The 26,788-nt window shown below is 40.0% G+C and overlaps 1 protein-coding gene across 4 annotated transcripts in view; it reads left to right on the top strand.

The window, feature by feature from the left end:
* Positions 1 to 13,203: 13,203 nt before the first annotated feature.
* The window catches only part of LOC122031773 (alanine--tRNA ligase-like), a 34,984-nt gene continuing 21,399 nt past the window's right edge, over positions 13,204 to 26,788 (top strand). Inside the window, exons 1-6 of one of the 4 annotated variants that reach the window (XM_042590906.1) lie at positions 13,204 to 13,679; positions 14,117 to 14,257; positions 14,497 to 14,643; positions 14,738 to 14,890; positions 14,974 to 15,103; positions 15,648 to 15,744. In XM_042590906.1, the coding sequence (XP_042446840.1) occupies positions 13,293 to 13,679; positions 14,117 to 14,257; positions 14,497 to 14,643; positions 14,738 to 14,890; positions 14,974 to 15,103; positions 15,648 to 15,744 (1,055 nt within the window). In that variant the 5' untranslated portion in view covers positions 13,204 to 13,292. Of the gene's footprint in view, positions 13,680 to 14,116; positions 14,258 to 14,470; positions 14,644 to 14,737; positions 14,891 to 14,973; positions 15,104 to 15,647; positions 15,745 to 26,788 lie in introns of all 4 variants that reach the window. The other 3 variants (XM_042590907.1, XM_042590909.1, XM_042590908.1) reach the window with 3 other exon arrangements.

Genomic DNA, 26,788 nt, shown 5'->3' with positions numbered 1-26,788 from the left:
CATTCCGGGCCCCCGGACCTAGATATATTCCAGATCATGGTCAAACTGCTATCTATACGTTGGGGAATAAAATTTTATCCACCCTAGGGTGCCCCGAACAGTACTATAAATATAGCACTGTTCTGCACAGTTTATTCAATTCACTTGTAATTCATTTCTCTGTGCTTTACTTTTCTGTCTGTGTTGTTAACGCTGTAAGAGATTACTCCGCCCGAAGGAGACATCAGTTAGTGCGTCATATTTTCCTAGGATTAGCAATCTCCTGATTGCAAACCAAGTAACTTCCTTGTGTCTGTTTGCTTTTCATTAGTCTCTTTATTTTAATTATAAGGGCGTTTATTTAGTTGAAAATCTGAGAAAGGGTTGTTTTATTTTGTAGGGCAATTCACCCCTCCCCTCTTGTCGACCTCCAAAGGGACCAACAAGTGGTATCAGAACAAGGACGCTTCAGGAGGACTAACCGTCGATCGAAACAACGAGATGGCCGGACCAAGTATCGTTCCACCAAAATTCGAGGGGGACTTCGCACACTAGAAGCGTCGTATGGAGGTATTTCTGAAAATCGATTTCGAAATTCGTCTAATTATAAAATATGGTTTTGTAGCTCCTACTAATCAACATGGAGAAGAAAAAGAAGAGAGTCTCTGGACGAAGAAGGAGCAGGATGATTCCGTAGTGAACAAGCGAGCGGAGTATCACCTGCAGAGCGTGCTGCTGCCTCAAGAAGTCAACCGCGCCGGAAGATACTCATCGGCGAAAGAACTCTGGGAAAAATTCCTGGAGCTTCACGAAAGCACGTCCGAAGCCAAACTAGCAAGAAGAGACATCATTCGGAACAAACTGACGAACATCCATCTGGAAAAAGGTGAGAAGGTAGCCGATCTACACGCGAATGTAAAGAAATTAATTACCGGTCTCGAGAACCTCGGTGAAACAGTAACCAACTGGGACACTATACGCTACGCACTCAACGCGTTTCCCAAAACTCCAGAATAGATGTCAATCATCGACGCCTACTACATTTCAAAGGACCTGGAGGTAAGTATCTTAGAAGAGTTATTTTCTACTCTTGAATTACATGAAACCAGATGTGCAAGGACAATAAAGGAATCAAGCCAGATTATTGCTCTAAATGAAACCAAAAAGGATGAACCCGAGTCAAACTTAGAAGAAGATCAAGAAGCGTATATGGTAAGAAACTTTAGAAAATTCTTTCGATCTAATAAATTTAAAGAAATACAGAATAAGAAGAATCCGAGAAATAGAAGAAGGGTTCGTTGCTACCAGTGTCAAAAGGAAGGACACTTAAAAGAGAATTGCCCAGAACTCAAGAAAGACAAAGTCAAGACACACAAGAAGCACAAGAATCTAAAAGCTACTTGGGACGATAGTTCATCATCTGAGTCTGAGATACAAGAATATGCTGGGCTATCACTGATGGCAAGCTATGAAGGGCAAAGTATATCAGAACCTAGCATCGATGAAGGGGGAGCGACTTCAGATGAATGCAGCGAAACAAGGGGAGAGTCAGGCTTCAAGTCTGATATGGTAGGTGAAGTATGCCTCTTACCTCCTGATCAACTTTATTTTGGTATTAAGGCTATGGCAAAATTCATGTACAAATTAGAAAATAAAAATACCAAATTAAAAAATGAAATTTTAGAAATAAAAAGAGTTTTGGCAAAATCTTGTCTAATAGAAGACTTTGATAAAATAAAATTTGAAAATGATAAATTAAAAGAAGAAATAGAAAATTTGAAAAAGTCTACCTGTTCGAATATTCTACTTTTAAAAATTATAGAGGATTAAACTGGTACTATAGGTTTCACCAAAGTCAAATCAGAAAAATATCAAAAGCTTATGTGCCTAGAAAATACTTGATTAACCCTGTAGGAAGGAACCTCTATTAGGTTTCAAAAACCTGTTTAATTTAAATCCAAAATTAAAACTTAGCATTTTCAGCGAGAAAATTAAACAGATAGTTTCTTTATGAGGTTTTGTCTAAGGAAGTGGTTGTTGCTCCAATAACCAAGAAGGCTTAGTGTCTCGCCACTACCTGGAAGCCAAAATATTGAAATCAAATGTTTAATTGACTTTCTGATAAAACATTAAATTTAGAATTAAATAATGCATAAAAAAGTTTTTAAACATTTTTTTTGGAAATTTTTAAAATATTATTTTTAGAACAATTCTCTTTTGTAAATTTTTTTTTACTTAATAAATTCTGAGAATATATTTTTGTCTAAGTCAAAATTTTCAAAAACTTAGAAATTTTTTAAGTTGCAATTTACCTTAGAATTTCTTTTTACTTATGAATTTTTTTTTTACTTAGAAATTTTTACACACTTAAATTTTTGAAAAATTCTCAAAAAATTCTAACTCAGTTTTTTAATACTTAAATTTTTTTTAAGTTAGAGTTAACCTTAGACTTGTCAAAGAACCCCATTTTTTATGTGATCAAAGGGGGAGAAAAATGTTAAGTCTAGAGGAAGGTATAAATTTTTTCTATTGAATAATCTTTGCACTTATTTGTAAAATTTTGTTTTTACTTTATGTTTATTTTACCATAGCTTAACTTGGGTTGCTCACATCAAAAATGGGGAGATTGTTGGAACCTCAAGGTGTTTTGATATGATCAAACAAGTTAAGTTAGGTCATGTTTGTTTTAACCCTTGCGTCTAAGTGTGCAAGAGCTTAGGAGCACAGGAAGTCGAGCAGAAGACGCGACTAGCAAGAAGGACGACACGGGAGAGAGTCGACGGGCTCGGTACGTTCAAGGGATGAGGTGACCGCGGAAGAGTACACCGGTGGATGAGAAGAACGTGCGCGACGTTTGAGGGACGAGAAACCGAGGAGGAAGGCTGCTCGAGGAGAAGGCCGGAACTTGGGTTCGGGTGAGCCCTATTCCGGATGGTCAAGATCACCTAAGCTAGTGGAGCCGGAGCGAGAAGCCCGGACCAAGACGAGCTGAACCAGAGCAAAGGTTCCAGACCGAGAAAAGTCAACCCTGTTGACTTTCCTGGTTCAGGCGCCCGGACCTGGATATATTCCAAATCACGGTCAAACCACTATCTGTACGTTGGGGGATAAAATTTTATCCCCCCACGGCGCCCGGACCCTTCGGGGCGCCCCGAACAGTACTATAAATATAGCACTGCTCTGCACAGTTTATTCAATTCACTTGTAATCCATTTCTCTGTGCTTTACTTTTCTGTCTGTGCTGTTAACGCTATAAGAGGCTACTCCGCCCGAAGGAGACATCAGATAGTGCGTCATATTTTCCTTGGTTAGCAATCTCCTGATTGCAAACCAAGTAACTTCCTTGTGTCTGTTTACTTTTCATTAGTCTCTTTATTTTAATTACAAGTGTGTTTATTTAGTTGAAAATCCGAGAAAGGGTTGTTTTATTTTGTAGGCCAATTCATCCTCCCCTCTTGCCGACCTCCAAAGGGACCAACAAATTATACATGCGACTAGTTAAGGAATTTTTGCTACTATAGTTTGGAGGCGCTGAGTTAGACTCACTAGGTTTGGTTTGTGGCAAGTGAAAAAATGGATGATGTTGGAGGTTCGGACACTTAACCAGACTGGGTTGGACAATACATTCTCGAGGACCTTCTGTTTCCGCATAAAGAATAAATAAACAATATTTATGATTTAGAGAGAATAAAATATTATTGAATTACACCTCTAGGATGTTTGATTGGTTTATTAATTGCAAACAGTTTTCTTATTTAATTGAAATGCTATATGGTGCATGGAATGTAAACAAAAAAAAAACTTAGAGTCGTTTCATGTAGCCTTTACAATAATGACTTTATATCACTTTTATTTTACTCTTCTGAGTGATAACCTAATTAAAATGGCATTCCAATAATTAAAACAATTGATGAGGACTCCATAACACTCATTACATTTCAAATGAATATTATCTAATTATGATTAGTAACGAAAAAACTAACATAAAATTTCAATACGTTGTAGAAGCTACTTATAGAAGCTAATTGCTAGTTTTGATAACATGTTGAAGTTAATTCTTAATTTCTATAATAGTAACTTTATATCATTTTTATTTTGCTTCTCATATTAATTACTTGATTAAAATATTATTTCAACGAGCAAAACAACCAATAGGACTTCATGACACTCGTTAATTTCAAATAAACATTATCTGATCACAATTTGTCGCATAAAAACTAGCATATAGTTTTTACATGATCGAGTGATCAGATAATGTAAGGGTACTTTGTGTTGGTGCAACCTTAGGTCAAGGTTGACCTGGGTGACCCGACTCGAGTTGACCTGACTCGAGGTATATTTTGATGTTTGACAAAATAGAGAAGTTATATTTTGATGTTTGACAAGAATAGGAATTTGGGGGATTGTGGGTGCAACCTTTGGTCAAGGTTGACCTGGTTGACCCGACTTGAGTTGACCTGATTCAGGAAAAGTCCAAGTATGGAGACTTGGCACGGAAAGGTCCAAGCAGGGAGCTTGGCACGGGAAAAGTCCAAGTATGGAGACTTGGCACGGAAAGGTCCAAGCAGGGAGCTTGGCACGGGAAAAGTCTAAGTATGGAGACTTGGCACGGAAAAGTCCAAGCAGGGAGCTTGGCATGGGAAAAAGTCCAAGTATGGAAGCTTGGCATGGGAGGTCAGAGAGGGCTCGGTAGCTCGTTCTCTGGACTGGATGGAGTCGGAGAGGACTCGGTAGCTCGTTCTCCGGACTAGGTCAGAGAGGGCTCGGTAGCTCGTTCTCTAGACCGGACGTGGAAGTCGGAGAAGGCTTGGTAGCTCGTTCTCTGGACTAGGTCAGAGAGGGCTCGGTAGCTCGTTCTCTGGACCGGACGTGGAAGTCGGAGAAGGCTCGGTAGCTCGTTCTCTTGACTAGGTCAGAGAGGGCTCGGTAGCTCGTTCTCTGGACCAGACGTGGAAGTCGGAGAGGGCTCGGTAGCTCGTTCTCCGGACTTGGTCAGAGAGGGCTCGGTAGCTCGTTCTCTAGATCAGGAAGGCTTTAGGTTTAAGGCTGGGAAATTGGATCGTTCTGCTGACCGATCCAGTGATACTATGGGTATCTGGATCATCTGTGACCGATCGGTGATGTGATTTTCATCATGGGTCATCGATCGGTGCGGGACGATCGGTAACAACAGATTGGGAGAAGGAATAGGAGGATCGGTGCGTGGGGATCCACTATCTTTGATCGGTCCTGAGCCGTCGAGGCTCTGCAACCAACTCCGTGAAGAGTTGGGATCGGTGCGGGACCGATCGCCTAAGGCTGATTGGTCCACAGACCGATCAGGGATTTCCTGGACCGATCAGGCCATAGCCTGATCGGTCCAGGCCTAGCCGTTGAGTCACAACGGCTAGATTTCTGTGTCTTCTTTCTTCGCAGGTTCAGGTTATAAAAGAGGTTGAAGGCCTCTACAAAAGAGCTTCTTTGGACTTGTTCTTGCTCCTGCGATCTGAGCTTTGCTGAGCTCTCCATTACTGAAGCTTCATGTGAGCTTCCCTCGGCTGGGTCTCCAACTGAACAGTTGCTGCTGTGGTTGGCATCCGTGAAGTTGCTGCTTCATCAACAGTCGACGAGAAGGCAAGCAAACTAGTATTTTTACATTCATATTGTTCTTGACTTCTTGCTGTATTTCTTGTACTCTGATCTTGTTGTTGCAAGAGAAATTGTGGCGAGGTTTTTCCACCCAGAAGGAGTTTTCATTAGCCGGTTTTCCGGGGTCTCATTCACCGACGGATTGATAGGATTCGTCCACCTTACGGACACACCGAGGAGTAGGAGTATCATCTCCGAACCTCGTTATATCGTCGCGTTTGAGGTTTGATATTCTCCCGTTTCGTTTCTATCTTTTATTTCCGTTGCGCTAACTAAAACTGTAGGAAGAAACGTGAATTTGGGGTCGGCTATTCACACCCCCCCTCTCTAGCCGCATCCGAAGATCCTAACACTTTGGACAGTTTATGTTAAATGGGACGGGACGCCCATTTGACTTTAATTAAAAATGAGACATCTATCTGATAATTTTATAAATGATAGACATCTTTTTGATTTTTTTGCTCATGTATCTTGATAGAGTAACTTCACAAACAAGGGTGTAGTTACGTGGAACTTGGGAGGTGTGACCATACCCCTTTAAATTTGGGGGAAAAAATTATACATTAGATTTTTTTTTTAAAAAAAATACTTAATTATAAATTTTAAAATTTTCTGTACTATTTAAAAAATAAATAAATAATCAGCTATGTTTTATTTTTCTCTTTTTTACCTTTTTCTCCCTTGTTTTATTTTTCTTTTTTATCATCTTTTATTTTTTTTCTATGTCTTTTATTCCCTCTCTCCTGTGTTTATTTTTTTTCTCTCCCTAGTTTTTTTCCCACCTCACTCTAGATGTGTTTTCTTCTTCTTTTAATCCTCTTCTTATTTTTTTTCCCTAATCCTAATTTTAACCCCAAATCCTCCGTCGCATGTCACTTGCACTGCTGCCCACATCATTGTCACCGCACGATATTACTATCAACGTTGTCGTTATTTGTTGCCAGCATCGCTGTTGTCAATTTACGCTACATGATAAATATATTTTGATTGAGGTGAAGTTTTCTTATTTAATATATTTTAATTACATATTTAAGTGTTGAAAAAAATATATAATATTAATTTTCATATATTTTCATTTGTTAATTAAGTATGTTATTTGTTTACTATCATTTTTGTTGGTTATTTATTTTTGAATTGTTAGGAAAAACTAATTAAATAAAGTGATTGTGTTTAAAATATTATAGTGTAATGTCCAAATATTTTAAGAAAATAAGAGAGAGCATCTCCTCTTCCACCCGTTTCTTTATCTTGCCTCTTCTATCATTTCTTGATGTTGACTTGAATGAATATCAAATATAATATGTATAAAAGGGAGATTGTTATAAACTTTATTTTATTAGAATGCTAGTTAGGATGGTTATTAAGGACTCAAATATTGTAATGCTAAATATTACCCGTTAGCGAAATCATAAATAATTCTTTGATTGGAGTCATATATAAGTTTTGATAATCGACGGATCGTTGTTTCAACTTAAATAAAAAAGATAAAATAAAAAACTTTAAATTTAAGTTAATTTTCAACTCCTTAAATTTAAAATTTAGATTTTTGGACCGTGAAAACTGATGTACATTATATTTAGATTTTTTTAAAAATTAATTCTGTTGGTTTAAAATTCTGACTATGCTATTGCTCACGGAGAGAACAATCTTCCCCCATCAAATCTAACTCAATTCACTTACGGTCCAATCAGACAAGAAATGAATGGCTAACCAATTATCGAATGAGCCAAACAATTAAATGGACTGCGTGAGTCACAGTACGCTAATTAACTTATAAATCACCATCTTAAATTTAAATAAAAAAAATAATCTACAAGCATCTAGTTAACTTAATAAGTATTAATACATTTAATAAAAAAAATCTATAGATCGAATCATTCTAGTTCATTTTTAATAAGCATCAACACACGACCAGACAATAAATACATGGGCAAAAAAAATAAAAATGACGTCTTTTATTTTTTTTGTTCCAAATAATCAGGCTACTCCATTTTACTTTTTAATAAAAAATAGCACCTCTACTCACTTTTGGAAAGCGTACATTTACTCTCCTATCCTTCAATAATATTATTTTTCTTATCCCCGTGTCCCTCAGTCCACTGCGCCTTAACTCTTTTGGCTACCATGATTAACCCTCCTCGTGATAGTCTTGGGCGAGGTCCACAGGGGCATTAGAGGTGAGCGTTATCACCTTTTGCCCAATAATATTATTTTGATTATTATCATCAATTTAAATTTTAAATAAGTTAGAAGTAATTATAAAACTATAGTACTATATAAATTATTATAATTATAATTTTATAATTGTTACAGTATGAAATTCATATTATTATAATTATAATTTCATAATTATTATAACAAATAATAAGAAAAAAATTAAATTAGATTTGATCACGATAGAATTGATGATTTGATAATTCAAAATCATAATTTGATGATTTTTTAATGTCTATTCTTAACTTTAAACGTCCAAGATAATTGGATCAAAAATATCAATTCATATTTATCACGATTCAAAATTATTATTATTATAAAAAAATTATAATTTTATAAAAAAAACGATTTTCTAATTTCGCAACCAATAACGAACGATATTGAACAGATTCGTATTTTATGATTTCGTAAATAAATAAAAATGATATAATATTAAGGGAAGGATCATTTTTAATTTGGTCCATAATGGTTTTCATAATTTTCACAATGACATTTATGTAAATAATTTTAAATTTATAGAATGGAAATTTTGGGAAGTAGTCAATATTTAATGATAAAGTTGGGAGCTAAGATGAAATTTAGGTAAAATACCTGTTCCGTGTTTCTAATGGAAAGGCAGCAGCCGCACGGATTGACGTCAATTTGTCAATTTCTAATGGGTGTAAATTATTTTATTGGATGCTTAGTTATTATAGTAGGATAAAATATTTTGTTAATTTATCTATCGATAATATTAGATCACTTACGATGAATGTACTACATTCAGATCGGTTATGGTCCAGTCCCAGTGACTCGAATCAATATATAACTGACCCATTGATCTGATTGCAAGTTCCAGTCGGAGTTGATTATGATTCAACCCATGGACAGGTCTAAATTGAATTGATGTTATAACAACAATAAAATTATAACGGTTATAATATTAATATATTTGAACATATTAAATATATATTGTAATAATTATAAAATTATAATTACTATAATACGTTCGAATGATTCAAAATTTAGATTAAAAACATTGATAGTAGATAATAATAAGAAGTATGCGGGTAAACGTATACCATCAAATAGTGACAAGAGGTTCCTTTGATTATAAAAGTGAAGTGAAGCACTCTTTTGATAATTCAGACAAAATAAGGCGCACTGTTTTACCATCAACATTTATACGTATTGAAAGCCATACCCATTCAAGGTTTATATTTTTGATAGAGTATGGATGGGTTAGACTTAAAAACATAATTAAAAAAAACTTATATAAACTTCTTGTCATCAGAGATTCCCAACAGGTTAAGTGCATTCATATCAATTATTTTATTATTATATATAAAATTTAAGATAAATGACTCAATTTATTAAATTTAGATAATCATTTTTCACTACATATTACATCAATTATTCTAAAATTTTCATCCTTAATTTTTTATTATTTTTTTCTCTTTCTTCTATTTTTTTATTATTATATTTATAAAATGAGTGAAAGAAGAGATATTGAAAAGATTAAGTGGAAGGAAAGAGATTAAAAAGAGATTAAAAAGAGATATCATTTTATTTTTAGGATAGATGTTTCATTCCTTATATTTAGAGAATCACTATTCATCAAATCTGAATTTAGAAAATGAATAGGGTAGTTAATGCAAAGGTTTTCTTAGCTACCCTATCCAAAATTTAGGATAAAATATTCGGATAGGGTAACTGATGTGGATGCTCTAAATTGAAGTTGGAGTCGCATGAAGTGTCTAATTAATTAGAGGATGATAAATTTAATATAATAGGATAGGGATTAAATTTTTATGGATACATACTCTAAGGAAAAAAACTTCTCTCACTTTATAGTCACTATATAATCTGGGAACGGACTATGAGGGCGACTTAGGGTGAACATATTTTTTTTACTACAATTGATAATGCTCAGATTTATGTGGCAAAAGTCGATTCGCTCGTCGCGAGTACCTCCGTCAATCTATCCCTAGGTTAATACAGAGAAGATAAATCATTAATGACTACTAACTATTAGTACAGACGACTAAGATATGAATAAAGATACACTCAGACATGTTAAATTTTGATCCTAAAACTAACATCTCTATCAATCCGTCCCTAGCCCAATATCTCATGATGCTCAAATTCATATAGAGTGGCGCGGTGGCAAGGAGCTTTGGGGTTTACTCAACCAGTGAGGGTTAGAAACCTACATAATGTAAAATTTGTTGAATAAAAGTGAATGAAGAAGAAGTGGAAGAGGAAAGAAGCTCCATTGTGAAGGAACTTTAGTCCCACATTGGAAGAGTAAACCTCGAAGCACTGCCGGATGCGGGGCGAATCTATTTCAAGGAAACTGCGTTAGTCGCAAACCTCAATCAGTTTTCCTGGTCTATCTGCTCACCCGGTCGGCCAGTTTGTTCGCCCAACCTATTTGATCGCCTGGTCGGCCAGTCTGTTCGCCAGACCTGTCTGCCTCTCGCTCGACCGGTCTGCTTCACCCGACCTGCCAGTCCAGACCTGTCTACTCGCCCGGTTTGCCTTTCGCCAGACTTGTCTATCCGCTCAGTCTGTCTCTCGCTCGGCCAGTCTGCTTTGCCCGACCTGCATGTATGTCCGCCCGGCCTACCTCTCATCAGGCCTATCTGCCCGCTCAGTCAGCCTTTCTGCCCAGTCGGCCTTTTTGATCTGCTGCGCCTGCTCGTGCTGCTCGACCGATCAGCCCGTTCTGTCAACACTGTGCAGACGACCTTCATCATTTGGCAGAAACCAACCTCTATTGATAGTCTGAAATTATCCGCTCAGGTCATCTCTATTGTAAGTTAATTTAAATTATATGTAATTTTAAATTCAAGTAAGTCCCAAAAATCTCCGACAACATATTGTTTTATCTAACAATGACTTGATACTAAGATGTTCTGTCATTGTACCATTGCCCCGTGGTCCTTAGCTAATTAACTTCCAATTTCAATTTGGCCCCATTAAGACATCTCCAATAATTAAACTGTATGAGCTTTTTGATAGTCAGTGTCACCTTAATATCATGTAAAAATATAAAAATTTATCATTCTCTTCCCAATAAAAAATCCCTCACTATAATTTTATTATGGATTCTACATTTAAACTTTTTTCTATACATCATTAATCTCCCACCATATTATTAATTTTGAAATGAAACGACCTATTTAAAATTTCACCATCGCATTTAAATTAAAAACCTCAAATCTTGTTATTAGAACTTTTTTTTCTTTAATTTTTCCATTTCACAATATCTTTAAAATCCTCCTATTGTATGCTCTTATTCTCAAAATGAATTATTTTTTATTAGAATTGTGAAATAGTTAGAAATGTGAAACTAGATAAATATACATATTGAAAGAAAGATTTAATTATTTAAATATAAATAATAATATAATGAGATATCTATATATCTAACTTCATCTCATGAGATAAAACTTAATTATTGTGTTAAGTCAAATTATTGTGTTAAGTCAATTTAAATAGAGTTTATACATGTATCACTCTCATATATTTAATTTAATAAATTAGAATTATTAATAAATTAGAAATAATTCCTACTAAATTGTACACCAAACTTATTTATTAATATATGATTTATTTATCAGAAATTTTTTTGATTCATGTAAAATTAAGGCTCCAATAAAATAAAATGCCAAAATGGTTCAAGAATAATGTTTTAACCAAATTATTGCTGCGCGTGTTTTTTAAAATCCCATTTGAACATTTAGTTTTCATTTAATTATCAAAAGTATATTCTATATATTTAAAATATCAATAAATTTATTAATAAAATCTAATCAAGCATATTCTCCTCTAATGGCACATGTCACACCAAAGAATATATAGATTCTTGATATAATCTAAGTTATTTAAGTAAATTAATTTTTTATTTTTGTAAGTAGAATATTTTCCTTAATTAAGTCATCACGAAAAATATTTCTTTAATTAAAGTTGGAATCGTTTAATCAGGCCCGGCCCAGAGGCAGGGCCATCCTGGGCGATTGCCCAGGGCCCAACTTTGGGAGGGCCCATAAATATTAAATATTTATATAATATATATATAAATTATTTTAAAAATTAAGTTTTATAATTTTTCATTGTTGCACCTTGTCTTTCGCAGCCGCACAACCTCAACTTCTTGGAGGGGCCCACAACTTTTAACTTTTAGATGATTATATATATATATATATATATTAATTTTTTTTAAGAATTAGATTTGGTAAAATGTTGTCTGGTTTTTGTTTGCTCTCTTTTCTACTAGGGACTCCATGAGACCGCGACGGCATCACAGCGAGGCTGTGACTTTGCCACTTCTTTACACAGCTGCACCACCACCTCCGACACGTTGCTCCTGGAGGTTTTGAGCTTACGGTGCGGAGGTTTGCGAGTTGCGACGGTTGCGGACTGTCATCTACAGATCTACTCATCTTTTTCATCCACGTATAATTATTTTAATTGATTTAAATTATAGTTTTATTCAGTTTATTTAAATTATAGTTTTACAATTATTGTAATGAAAACATTTGGTGAAATGATAATATTTGAAAATATATTTGATTTTTTTTTTGATTTGAAAACATTAAAATCATTAGATAATAATGAGTTGAGAAAATATTGTATTAACATCCACTTTTACGCATGAAAATTTATTAGATGTTGAGTTAGATGATTTGTTTACGGAATTAAAAATATTACAAGTAACTTTACCAAATGAGATAATGTCAGCAATTGATATTTTTAATTTTATGAAAAATATAGATTGTTATCCAAATGTTGCAATTGCTTAGAAAATATTGTTAACTATGTCTTGTTACCGTAAGATCAACTGAAAGGAGTTTCTCGAAATTAAAATTGTTAAGAATATACATGAGATCAATAATATCACAAACAGATTGCATGGATTAACAATTTTATCTATTGAAAAAGAGATTTTAGAAAATCTTGAAATTAATAATATTATAGATGATTTTGCATCTAGAAAAACTAAAAGAAGTCATTATAAATAATTTTTACTTTATGAAAAAAAATTAAGGGTCTATTTTGATTGTTTCGCCCCGGGCCTCCTGATTGTTAGGACCGGGGCTGCGTTTAATTAATCAAGAAGTCATTGATATATTGAAACGATATATTGATGTTAAAACGGAAAACGTTTACGTTATCTTCGATACGAAACGCCTTGTTACACGCCGACACAGTGACGCCATTTTATGGGGTTTCGCGAAGAAGATGAAGCAGGTAGCGTTAGGAATCATTCGATCAACGGTCAAGAATGGTTGATTCCACCGATAAGTATATCTTGGCCGTCCACCTCGTAGCGTCCCCAACGGTCGCAAGCTGCTCCCCTATCTCCTCCTTTCCCTCTATAAATTCCTTCCGTGACCGTTTCTGGTCATCGTTTTCTCCGCCATTCGCCGGCAGGGTTAGGGTTCTGCCTTCTCAGCCGCCGGTGCGAATCCAAGCCTGCGGCGAAGATGGCCGACGATGCGACTCCGGTCGAGTGGCCAGCGAGTAAGGTGAGGGAAACCTTCATCCGGTTCTTCGAGAGCAAGGAGCACGTCGAGTGGGGGTCGAGCCCCGTGGTTCCACTCGACGACCCGACACTCCTCTTCGCCAACGCGGGGATGAACCAGTTCAAGCCGATTTTTCTCGGGACCGTGAACCCCGGGACGCCGCTTGGGCGGCTCAAGCGGGCGTGCAACACCCAGAAGTGCATCCGCGCCGGGGGTAAGCATAACGACCTCGACGATGTTGGGAAGGACACGTACCACCATACGTTCTTCGAGATGCTGGGAAACTGGTCCTTTGGTGATTACTTTAAGGTCGAGGCCATCACTTGGGCATGGGAGCTTCTCACTCAGGTCCGAAGACCGCAATCACTCCTAAATCATATCTTCTTCGGTCTCCTTACCTCGTTTTCTTCCTAGAACTCTTCTCACATGTGCTCCACAGCACAGAAAGAAAGGTTCCATCTTTTAATGTGTTCTGAAGAGTTCTGTTGCTGTTGGGTGAGGTGTTTCTGACCGCTCCGGAGTCTTCTTTCTAGTTTGGATATTATTTGCTTAATTATTTAGCTTAAAAAGTTTTTTTCCCCTACAAACCAGTGAATTGAAATTATGATTTGTGGTGATCAGTATATTTACAATTCCTTTGTAACAAGTCAGTAGGGATGCAACTTATTTTGTGAATAGTCAGGATAACTGAACTACATGAGTAGTATAACATGTTCTGAGAAAATGTCAATTGTGTTAAGGGCATTTATATAGCTTATAGTAGCTACTTATTTATTGATCTACAGGTGTATAAACTGCCTAAAGACAGGATCTATGCAACTTATTTTGGTGGGGATGAGAAGTTAGGCCTGCCACCAGATACTGAAGCTCAAGATATATGGCTAAAATTTTTGGCACCTGGGCGAGTCCTGCCTTTTGGCTGCAAGGTAGGATAACTGGAATGCTAAGTGATCTCATGACTCATAAGATACTCTCTAAGGATTGGGTTGTCATCCAATCAAAAGTACCTTTGCATTGTAACATGAACGTTATTCAATCCATTTAAAGATTCATTTTGCCTTTGTTATACTGTACCATCCCTAACTACATAAGGATGGCCACTTAAGGTAATCATAATAGGACCTCATCTTGTCTTTTAGCATCATGTAGGAGTGTTGTTCAACAGGACAATTTCTGGGAGATGGGTGATACTGGCCCTTGTGGACCATGCACAGAAATTCATTTTGATCGCCTTGGCAATCGTGATGCGGCTTCGTTAGTCAACAATGATGATCCTACTTGCATTGAGATATGGAATCTTGTATTTATTCAGGTGTGGCATTTGATATTTTTTCCTCTTTTGCTTGAATCTTCATGCCTCGTTGACCCTTTTCCCAAACAGTTCATAATTTGTAATTATGTTGCAGTTCAATAGGGAAACTGATGGCAGTTTAAGGCCTTTACCCGCCAAACATGTTGATACAGGGATGGGTTTTGAAAGATTGACTTCAATTCTTCAGAATAAAATGAGCAACTATGATACTGATGTATTCTTGCCCATATTTGATGCTATTCGACAAGTAATTTTTCAATTATCTTAGTTTGCAAGTCCATGATATATATTTTTGTTTTTAACAAGAAACTTAAATGTCAATTTTGGCAGTTAACAGGGGCTCAGCCTTACTCGGGTAAAATTGGGGCAGATGATCAGGACAAAGTTGATATGGCGTACAGAGTAGTTGCTGATCACATTAGAACTCTTTCTTTTGCTATTGCTGATGGTTCACGTCCTGGTAAATTACTGGAAGAGTTTCCTCCTTTTCTTTCTGCAGTTTGCATTTAATTGGATACACTTAATTCAGATCACCATGATAAATAAGACTGAACCAGTTAATGATTCTAGCTCTGTGTCATCTGTTGCTCTTTGTATTTTTGATGCATTGTGATACTAAAATTTCTAATTTATTCTTCATTCGGACCATCTTTGTTGCATGAAGAGATCACTGCTTGCACATTCATGTTTGATTCATTTGCACAACAATTATTGAAACAAGTATTGTACATATCTGTAACTTTTCCTTAGTTTGTGGAAATATTTTATTGTGTGGAAAACACAATGCATCTCATTTTCTTTTTCCAATATATTGTATGTCTTCACTGCATAAATAATTGACAATGCTAGTGGAAATCATCATCAAGGAGACTTGGTTCTTGCCCTGTAACCTATGGACTCATAGGCAACAACCATTTTTAAAACATCTACTTTTGTCGTTTAACTGTCGATTCATCCATTTTCATAAATATCTACACTAATCTTATGTGTATGTTGACTTTTAGGTAATGAAGGGAGGGAATATGTTCTTAGACGAATTCTCCGGAGAGCTGTTCGTTATGGTAGAGAAGTTTTGAAAGCACAAGAAGGATTTTTTAGTGGGTAAGTTTGGTTTTTGTTCATTTTTGCTCAAGATTCCATACTTCCATGTAATACTTATTGCCATACGGAAGATTCACATCTGATATAACATGACTAAATCATGTACTATGATCCGGTGGTAAGTGTTGGTGCAGCGGAGACCGGCAAGAGGGGGGGGGGGGGGGGGGGGAATTGCTGAAAACAAAAAAACAAACTATACCCTCCTCGGATTTCAACTCAGAATTTAAATCAGCAACTAAATTAATGAAACAGAAAAAGAAACACGAATGGAAAAGACTCAGAGATTTAACCTGGTTACAACCAAGGAGGTTGTTAATCCAGGACAGTAGAAAAGCGTAGTAAGAAAAATCTCCTTCTCTGAAGGCGGAGAAGCCTTTTACACTTTTGAAGCTCACTAGTTGCTTAGGAATTGCTAACAGATTGATTGCTTGAGTTGTTATATAATTCCTAGCTCCAGGGGCCTTTAAATAGCCTCTGGAAATTCTATCCCGAGGGTCCAAGGCGCCTCCAACAAGGTTCAAGGCGCCTCCAGCATTCGGTCGTGGATAGAACTCTATCCGAGAAGCAGTCATTTGACTGTTGAGGCGCCTCAATCAGTGGCGCCTCGGCTGGTGGCGCCTTGACTGGTTGAAGGCGCCTCTAACGACTGTTGAGGGCGCCTCCAACTATTTTTCCAGTTCTTCTTCCTCTCATTTTCAGCTTTCGATGTTCCATTTGATTGGGTGATTGTGACCAACCGAAATAGGGCTCACCCGAACCCAATTTCCGGCCTTCCTCGAGCAGCCTTCCGTCCCGGCTTAACGTCCCTCGAACGTCGCGCACGCTCTTCACGCCCATCGGAGTACTCTTCCGCAGCTCTCTCGTCGACGCACCGAGCCCGTCGGCTCCCTTCCCGTGCCGTCCTTCTCGCTAGCTGCGTCTTCCGCTCGACTTCCTGTATTCCTAAGCTCCTGCACACTCAGACACAGGGATCAAACACAGCAGGACCTAACTAACTTGGTTGATCACATCAAAACTACCACGAGGTTCAACAATCTCCCCCTTTTTGATGTGCATCAACCCAAGTTCAAGTTAGGGTTAAACTAGACATAAAAAGTAATTTTAAAGAAAAGTTACTAAACTAACAAGTTATGCATAATTTTTGCAATTAGCAAAATTGCAACACTTTTTATAAAAATAATAACAGAAATTTTAAATTTTTTCTAACTCCCCCTAAACTTGTACTTTTCTCTCCCCCTTTGATCACAGCAAAAATGGGGTTAAGAAAATATGAAACAAGTAAGTTAAGTGAAATGCATAGAAAAAAAAAATTCTAACTTAAAAAAAATGAATTCCAAAAAAAAATTTCTAAGTTATTTAAAAAAATAATTTCTTAGTCAAATTGAATTTTTCTACAAAAAAATTCTAAGTCAAATTTTTGAATTTTCAGAAAAAAATTCCTAAGTCAATTAATATATATATTTTTTTTTAATTTTCACAATCTGACGTTTTAGAATTTTAAAAAGATTTAAAAACTTTTAAAGCATTATTTGATTCTAGTTTAATGCTTTTTCAAAAAAGTTAATTAAACATTTTCTTCCAATATTTTAGCTTCCAGGTCGTGGCGAGGCACTAGACCTTTTTGGTTATTGGAGCAACAACCACTTCCTTAGACAAAGCTTCCATTAAGAATTTCAATGTTTAATTCTCTCACTTTAAGCTTTTAATTTTTGAAAAATTAATTAAGCACAGATTTTGGAACCCAATAGAGGTTCCTTCCTACAGGATTATTCAAAAATCTAGGGGGTACATAGTTTTTTGGTATTTTTCTAAGTTGACCTTGATGGTTCCTTATATACCAATTTAATTTACCATAAGTCCTAATTTTTGACTTTGTAAATTTCTTTAAGTATGCATCATTTTTCAATTTTTCAATCTCTAATTTTAAATTTTCATTTTCTGATTTTAGATGATCATACATTTCTAACGGGCATGCTCTTGCTAAGTTCAATTTTAGTTCAGCATTCTCTTTTTCTAATTGATCTAACTCTTTAGAAAGAGACTTGATAAATTTGAAAGATTGAGTTGGGGTTAGATTGCGTACCTTACTTACAGTGCAGTGACGCTCCCCTTCACCGCCGCTTTCTTCTGATGTTCCTCCCCTTCATGATGCTCATCTACGGTGGGCGTTTCTTCTTCGATGGTTGGCCATCGTGCTGAATCAAAATTCTTGACTTCGATTCGGAGGATAGCGAATCGACCCAAGGGCCTTCAGATTCTTGTGCTTGGAGGTTTCTGGTTTCTTGTATTTTGCTTTGCCTTTTCTTTCTCCTTTCTCTTTAGTTTTGGGATCGTCTTTGATGTGTCCCTCTTCGTTGCATTGTAGCGACTAACTGTCCTCTTCTTTCAATGATGCCTCTGCGATTTAAATTTATTAGTACTAAAAATTTATTGAGCGTTTTACCGATGGTCGCCGATTAAATCGTGAGGCTTGAGTCGGCTGTTTATTTTGCCTTTAGGGCAATGTTACGACTAGTCTTCTTTGCTCCGTTGGGTTCTGAAACTCGAGATTCGTGAAGTTCAAAAGTGGAAAATAATTGTTCTAAAGTACTTACCTCGAGGTCCTTAGAGATGTAATACGCATCTACTAAGGAAGCCCACTCTGGAGTTCTAGGGAAGGCGTTGAGCGCGTACCGGATGGAGTCCCGGTTGGTTACCTCTTCTCCAAGGTTCGTTAGTTGCATTATTAGCTCCTTGATTCTCGCTTGGAGTTGCGCTACCTTCTCGCCTTGGTTCATCCGGAGGTTCGTTAACTGGTTTCGGAGGATGTCGCGCTTCGCTAGCTTCGCTTCGGAAGTACCTTCGTGTAGTTCCAGGAATTTTTCCCAGAGATCTTTCGCTGAGTCGTAGCTTCCGATCCGATTTACTTCTTGTGGTGGCAGCACGCTAAGCAGGTGGAACTCCACCTTTCCGTTGGCGACGAAATTGGCTTGTTCCTTCTTGCTCCATGTGTTTTCTTCTTTGTCTTTCGGCGCTGCAAAACCATATTTCATTGTAATAAGAATATCAAAATCCGTTTTGAAAAATACCTCCATTTTGCGCTTCCAGGTGGCGAAGTCTCCGTCAAATTTCGGAGGATGGATGTTTGCTCCAGCCATCGTCTTGATCGTAGTGCTTCAGTTGGCGGTTAGTCCTTCTGAGGCGATCAGGCTCTGATACCACTTGTTGGTGCAGCGGAGACCGGCAAGAGGGGGGTGAATTGCTGAAAACAAAAAAACAAACTATACCCTCCTTGGATTTCAACTCAGAATTTAAATCAGCAACTAAATTAATGAAACAGAAAAAGAAACACGAATGGAAAAGACTCAGAGATTTAACCTGGTTACAACCAAGGAGGTTGTTAATCCAGGACAGTAGAAAAGCATAGTAAGAAAAATCTCCTTCTCTGAAGGCGGAGAAGCCTTTTACACTTTTGAAGCTCACTAGTTGCTTAGGAATTGCTAACAGATTGATTGCTTGAGTTGTTATATAATTCCTAGCTCCAGGGGCCTTTAAATAGCCTCTGGAAATTCTATCCCGAGGGTCCAAGGCGCCTCCAACAAGGTTCAAGGCGCCTCCACAGCTCGGTCAGCGGATAGAACTCTATCCGAACGCAAACGGTCATTTGACTGTTGAAGGCACCTCAATCAGTGGCGCCTCGGCTGGTGAGCGCCTCGGCTGGTGGCGCCTTGACTGGTTGAAGCGCCTTGCTGGGCGCCTCGATCAGTTTGGCGCCTCAGTGGCGGCTCAGCTCCTTTGAGTTCGTTTCGACATTGCGTCTTCGATGCTCGATCTTTTGGGTGTTGTGACCCCGAAATAGGGCTCACGAACCCAATTTCCGGCCTTCCTCGGCGCCTTCCGTCCGACCGCGTCCCTCGAGCGTCGCGCGCTCTTCACGCCGGAGTACTCTTCGGGCTCTCTCGTCCCTGGACGCAAACCGTCGGCTCCTTCCCATCGTCCTTCTCGCTAGCTGCGTCTTCCGCTCGACTTCCTGTATTCCTAAGCTCCTGCACACTCAGACACAGGGATCAAACACAGCAGGACCTAACTAACTTGGTTGATCACATCAAAACTACCACGGGGTTCAACAGTAAGGACGGGGGACCCTCGTTGGCGGGAGGTCAACGACACGTGAAGGTCAATGGTCAAGAGGGTCAACCCCAAGGTCGGGCTGAGCGGACAGAGGTCACGCCGAGCAGACTGGTGGGCCAACCAAGCATCCGGCTGACCAAACAGCCGGCCATGGGTCTCCCAGGCCGGACGAAAGACAGCCCGACCAGGGGTCGGGTTTCCGATGCTCAAGGTAAAAGAGTCTCTGGGCCGAGCGGCATGTGCCGAGCGGACATGCCGCTCGGCCGAGCCACAGGACAATAAGGCGTAATCCCATCCGAGCACAGGAGCAGGGCTACCCCGCCCGGTACCGGAGCATTCCCGGAGGCCATGAGCGCCGAGCGGTTGGTCCGCTCGGCCCGGGAACAGGCAAGTGGCGCAAAAGGACAAAAGGGACAGCTGGTAACATCATCCTCGAGACACCTGCCGCCGACAAACAGCACGGTCGGCGGCCGGAGCGGACAGAGTATCGTACGGTGGAAGTTTCCACTGTCACGTCAGAGATATACTCGGACGATTGCGGAATGACGTCAGACATACTTTTCTGACACAACCCTACTAAGGTATGTTTAGTGAAGCATGCACACATCGAGAAGCGTGCCCGTATCTCCCCGGAGTCCTATATAAGGACCCCCAGACTTCGACGGAGGTATGCAATTCTCATCACTGTAGCCACAGTAACGTTGCCTTGTATTCTTGTTGCTGACTTGGCGTCGGAGGTTCGTCGGGACTCCCGGCCTCGGCTGCTGCGGGTCAGCGCCGCGGAGAACCCACGGTGAAGGCGGTGACACTCGTCGTGGATTTTCTAGCAATATTGACCTGATAGATGGGGGCGCCGTCTGTGGGAAGGCACCTGCATCCGAGCCGAGGGTAGGGAAGAATCTGGTCGACTCCACACGGTGACGCTCACTCAAGAGGAGCTCGATGCACTTGTACAAGCGCGAGCGACAAAATTAGTCGAGCAGTAGCACCAAAGAGCGCTAGCCGGTCAACTAGCTCAACAAGCAACATCGGCCTCGGGAGGCCGTGCGGCCCATGAGGATCGACCGGAGCAATTGTCCATCTGGGAGCAGAATAAAGGGTCGACCGGTACTCACGGGAAGGCTCCGCCCGCGCCTATTCCATTCCATCGAGCCTTGTTTCAAACACCCTCTGAGATTGCTCAAGCCCATCAAGGAAGGGACTCTTCTTCAGATGAGGCACCCGTGAGGGACGCAAGGAAAGGCAAGGCGCCCCGAGTTGATTCGTCGCCCGAGCGGATCAACCGCCAATTCTCCGAGGCAATCCTACAAGATCCGTTACCAGCATTACGCGCCCCGTGATGAAATCTGATAGAACCCCTTATTTGGGGCGACCATCTGGGTAAATTTAAACAACACCGCCACTTTTCATCAATATACAGATGGGGTCAAGTGCAAGTGTTTTCCACCACCTTTTCTGGGTCCAAGCGCGGCATGACCTTTCACAGCCCTTGACGGTATTTATTAGAAAATCAGCGTTAGTCTATTTGCCATCAAGCAAGGATCGAGGGAGTCGCTCCGAACTTACATCCAACGCTTCAATCAGGTGGCCATGGACATCTCGATGGTCACCTTGGAAACTATGATGAACGCGTTCACACAGGGGCTTGTGGACGGTGGGTTCTTCCGATCGCTTATCCGAAAGCCGCCTCGGAGCTACGACGACATGCTGAATAAAGCCAACGAGTACATCAATGTGGAGGAAGCTCAGATGACAAGGAAAAAAGAAATATCCCAATCTCCTCGGTGACACCTTCGCCTCCACCGATAGAGGACCACGGGCAGGCTGTCCTCGACCGTGTAGCAGCCGAGCGGCCCATGCCAAATGGGAAGGTATGGACTCCCATGTTTTGCTCGCTCCATCGATGACACCACGATACCCATGTTGTTGGAGCCTCCCCCAATCGCTCGTCCGTCCTGGAGTTATCGCCGTCGATCACCTTCACCTGATAGTCCCACCCGGCGTACAGAAAGGAGATCTCCCGAGCGACAACATAACCAGCAGCACAGGGCCATTCCTCGGGCATTGCATGAACGACCCTGACCATCCGCTCGGGAGAAGGAGAATAGAGGCAATGCGTTGAGGGGTGAAATCAACATCATCGCTGGAGGGCCGACCGGAGGAGATTCCAACAGGGCGAGGAAGGCGCATGCAAGGCAGCTTACGATCCATACGGTGGGCTGCAGTCAAGAGTAGGCGAATGGGCCCGAGATCAGCTTTGGGCCTAGGGACCTCGAAGGAATCAAAGTCCCGCATGATGACGCCCTCATCATCCGAGCGGTAATAGGTAACTATACTATTCACCGCATCTTTATTGATATAGGCAGCTCGGTCAACATAATCTTTCGGAAGACCTTCGACCAATTGCAAATCAACCGAGCCGAGTTGCTGCCGATGACAACCCCCCTCTACGGGTTCATTGGTAACGAAGTTTTTCCAGTCGGACAGGTTCGGCTGGCTATCTCGCTGGGGGAGGAGCCACTTAGAAGAACGCGGACCGCCAACTTCATCATGGTCGACGCTCCCTCCGCGTACAATGTTATCCTGGGGCGACCGGCTCTCAACGAGTTCTGAGCGGTTGTCTCCACCTTCTGCCAGAAGATCAAGTTCCCGGTGGAAGACCAAGTTGTGGAGGTCCGAGGAGATTAGCTTGCCGCTCGGCGATGCTATGTAGAGATGGTCCGAGCCGAGGCTAAATCCGCTCGGAAAATGCCACGAATCGAGGTAAACACTATAACCGAAAAGCCACCTTCTCTAGTTTATGAAGAAAAGGAGGAGGTACAGATCCACCCTGCTCGACCGGAGGCCACGACTTTCATAGCATCCGACCTGGAAGATCAAGTTCCCGGTGGAAGACCAAGTTGTGGAGGTCCGAGGAGATTAGCTTGCCGCTCGGCGATGCTATGTAGAGATGGTCCGAGCCGAGGCTAAATCCGCTCGGAAAATGCCACGAATCGAGGTAAACACTATAACCGAAAAGCCACCTTCTCTAGTTTATGAAGAAAAGGAGGAGGTACAGATCCACCCTGCTCGACCGGAGGCCACGACTTTCATAGCATCCGACCTGGAAGATCAAGTTCCCGATGGAAGACCAAGTTGTGGAGGTCCGAGGAGATTAGCTTGCCGGTCGGCGATGCTATGTAGAGATGGTCCGAGCCGAGGCTAAATCCGCTCGGAAAATGCCACGAATCGAGGTAAACACTATAACCGAAAAGCCACCTTCTCTAGTTTATGAAGAAAAGGAGGAGGTACAGATCCACCCTGCTCGACCGGAGGCCACGACTTTCATAGCATCCGACCTGAAAGCAAGCCAGAAAGAGAAGTTGGAGAGTCGGATCGGCGACTATAAATCCCCCGGCTTGAAGACCGTCGAGCGGCGACGTTAAACTCTAGAGTCGGACCGACCACTATAAACCTCCCGGCATGAAGACCGTCGAGCGGCGACGTTAACTCTGGAGTCGAACCGGAGACAATAAACACCCCGGCATGAAGACCGTCGAGCGGCGACATTAAACTCTAGAGTCGGACCGGTGACTATAAATCCCCCGGCATGAAGACCGTCGAGCGGCGACGTTAAACTCTAGAGTCGGACCGGCGACTATAAATCCTCCGGCCTGAAGACCGTCGAGCGGCGACGTTAAACTCTAGAGTCAGACTGGCGACTATAAACCCCTCGGCCTGAAGACCGTCGAGCGGCGACGTTAAACTCTAGAGTCCCCTACGAAGACCGTCGAGCGGCGACGTTAAACTCTAGAGTCGGACCGGCGACTATAAACCCCCCGGCCTGAAGACCGTCGAGCGGCGACGTTAAACTCTAGAGTCGGACTGGCGACTATAAATCCCCCGGCTTGAAGACCGTCGAGCGGCGACGTTAAACTCTAGAGTCGGACCGACGACTATAAACCCCTCGGCCTGATGACCGTCGAGCGGCGACGTTAAACTCTAGAGTCGGATCGGCGACTATAAACCCCTCGAATGGGACAGCGTCGCGCAGATAGACTGAGGCCCAACATCTAGGGCCGATGATCAGCAAACCTTGATCCTAAGGACAGGGAGAAAACAATGGCGTGCGCTTACCAGCGCCGATCACTGAAAAACTAATGGAAATTCCATTCGGAGTGAAGGTCACTTGACCGTTGTTAATATATATATCCGGTCAAATTAAGCATGTAGATTTGACCCCCCGGCTTGAAGACCGTTGTTAATATATATATATTAACAACAACGAAGGTAAAAGACGATGATTATCATGTTGATTTTTACAAAATTAAAAAATTTAGTAATAGTATATATATATATATATATATATATATATATATAACAGAAGGTTCATCATAACCTTAAATGTTTGTCTAAGGTTAATGGAATTGAACTTTTCATCAACTTAAAACAAGGGTTGTTGGCCGTCTACTCGCAAGAGCTCTTCCTCTCGAACTAAGAGACTCTTCTAAAGACAAAAGTCAACTTGAAGATATCTCTTTCATACCGAGGGAAGAAGCTACCCTTTCCAATATTTAGCTCAAAGCTTTAGGGTCAAATTCGATCTGAAATAAGTTAATTTAATATATATGGCTTTTTGAATATCCATTTCTTATTCATATATTGCATATTACATATTATAAAATTTACTAATTAGCACAGATGTCAAAAAAATCAGACTCATAAAAACCTATATATATGTTGTTGTGGTTATAACTCGATTGGCTTTGAATGCTTCCAACTATGTCATGGGCTTAAGGATGCTTTTTCATACCGAGGTCACTAGCTAGGCTACGTTCAAGGATGTATTCAAGAATTAAAAGTGCAATCGACATTTGGGGTTTGGAAGAGCTGGGCTAAATAAGAAGTGGACTCCATCGTCACGCTAGCACCATATGTTCTAAACCCAAAGGTCCAACTAAGTCAAGTCACTCTAAGGCGAGTCAATTTGAGTTGATTTACTTTAGCCTGAGGGATTCCATGTTGAGTTAATTAGTTCAGCTAGCCGAGTAAGAGTTAAGTCATTCTAAGTTCTGCAAATTTGAGTCCCTACGCTCTTGACGATTGCTCTTAGATAAATGTGGCTTCCCATTTCACCTACTTTGGCAAAATTTAAAAACTATCTTATGTCGTCATTCTAAGTTATATTTAGATGTGGCCTCCCATGTGGTCTCTTACAGACCGAAACAAATATTATTTTTTATTATATAATTAATATGTACACAAAAATAGAAGAAAAGTATCAATAAAATATAGTAAGTTTTTTTTGTTTTTCTTTTTAAAATCATTACTGAAATTTTCACGTATTCTACACATAATTATAATGAGAGGATATTTAGAGAGGATATTTTTCTTAATATCTATCAATCTCAATATTCCCTATTGAAAGGTGATATTTTAGAGATATTTGAAATCACCGATAATTTTTTTTAAAAAAAAATAATAAACAAAGCAACTTTCTAATTATGGATGCTCTTAGAAGGAAAGTATGGCGAAAGATCAGTGCCAGACAATTAAATTGTCATATACAGCCTTATAATTATATATAAATCTAGCTAGCCATCTTCCGGCCTTCTGAGACAATTTCACCTTTGTTCCTCGCTCTCTTTGTTGGTTCCTTAAAACATGTAGCAATCAAACAATGCAAAATAAAATTGACTTAACTGTTGACAAATTAAGCGTGTAGATTTGACCCCCCGACGACTATAAACCCCCCGGTTTGAAGACCATCGAGCGGCGACGTTAAACTCAAGAGTCGGACCGACGACTATAAACCCCTCGACTTGAAGTCCGTCGAGCGGCGACGTTAAACTCTAGAGTCGGATCGGCGACTATAAATCCCCCGGCTTGAAGACCGTCGAGCGGCGACGTTAAGCTCTAGAGTCGGACCGGCGACTATAAATCCCTCGACCTGAAGACCGTCGAGCGGCGACGTTAAACTCTAGAGTCGGATTGGCGACTATAAACCCCCCGGTTTGAAGACCGTCAAACGGCGACGTTAAACTCTAGAGTCAGACTGGCGACTATAAACCCCCGGCTTGAAGATCGTCGAGCGGCGACGTTAAGCTCTAGAGTCGGACCGGCGACTATAAACCCCGGCACGAAGGCGTCGGCGGCGACGTTAAACTCTAAGTCGGAGCGGTTTATAGTCGCCGGTCCGACTCTAGAGTTTAACATCGCCGCTCGACGGTCTTCAAGCCGGGGGGTTTATAGTCGCCGGGGGTCAAATCTACACGCTTAATTTGTCAACAGTTAAGTCAATTTTATTTTATATTGTTTGATTGCTACAGGTTTTAAGGAACCAACAAAGAGAGCGAGGAACAAAGGTGAAATTGTTGTCTCAGAAGAGAGCGTTAACAAAGGTGAAATTGTCTCAGAAGGGCGGAAGATGGCTAGATAGATTTATATATAATTATGAGGCTGTATATGACAATTTAATTGTCTGGCACTGATCTTTCGCCATATACTTTCCTTCTAAGAGCATCCATAATTAGAAAGTTGATTTGTTTATTATTTTTTTTTTTAAAAAATTATCGGTGATTTCAAATATCTCTAAAATATCACCTTTCAATAGGGAATATTGAGATTGATAGATATTAAGAAAAATATCCTCTCTAAATATCTTCTCATTATAATTATGTGTAGAATATGTGAAAATTTCAGTAATGATTTTAAAAAGAAAAACAAAAAAAACTTACTATATTTTATTGATACTTTTCTTCTATTTTTGTGTACATATTAATTATATAATAAAAAATAATATTTGTTTCGGTCTGCAAGAGACCACATGGGAGGCCACATCTAAATATAACTTAGAATGACGACATAAGATAGTTTTTAAATTTTGCCAAAGTAGGTGAAATGGGAAGCCACATTTATCTAAGAGCAATCGTCAAGAGCGTAGGGACTCAAATTT

This window comes from Zingiber officinale, chromosome 11A (assembly GCF_018446385.1).
Source record: "Zingiber officinale cultivar Zhangliang chromosome 11A, Zo_v1.1, whole genome shotgun sequence".
Classification (NCBI taxonomy): Eukaryota; Viridiplantae; Streptophyta; class Magnoliopsida; order Zingiberales; family Zingiberaceae; genus Zingiber; species Zingiber officinale.
The sequence above is the reverse complement of the archived record's forward strand: the minus strand, read 5'-3'. Positions and strand labels throughout refer to the sequence as shown.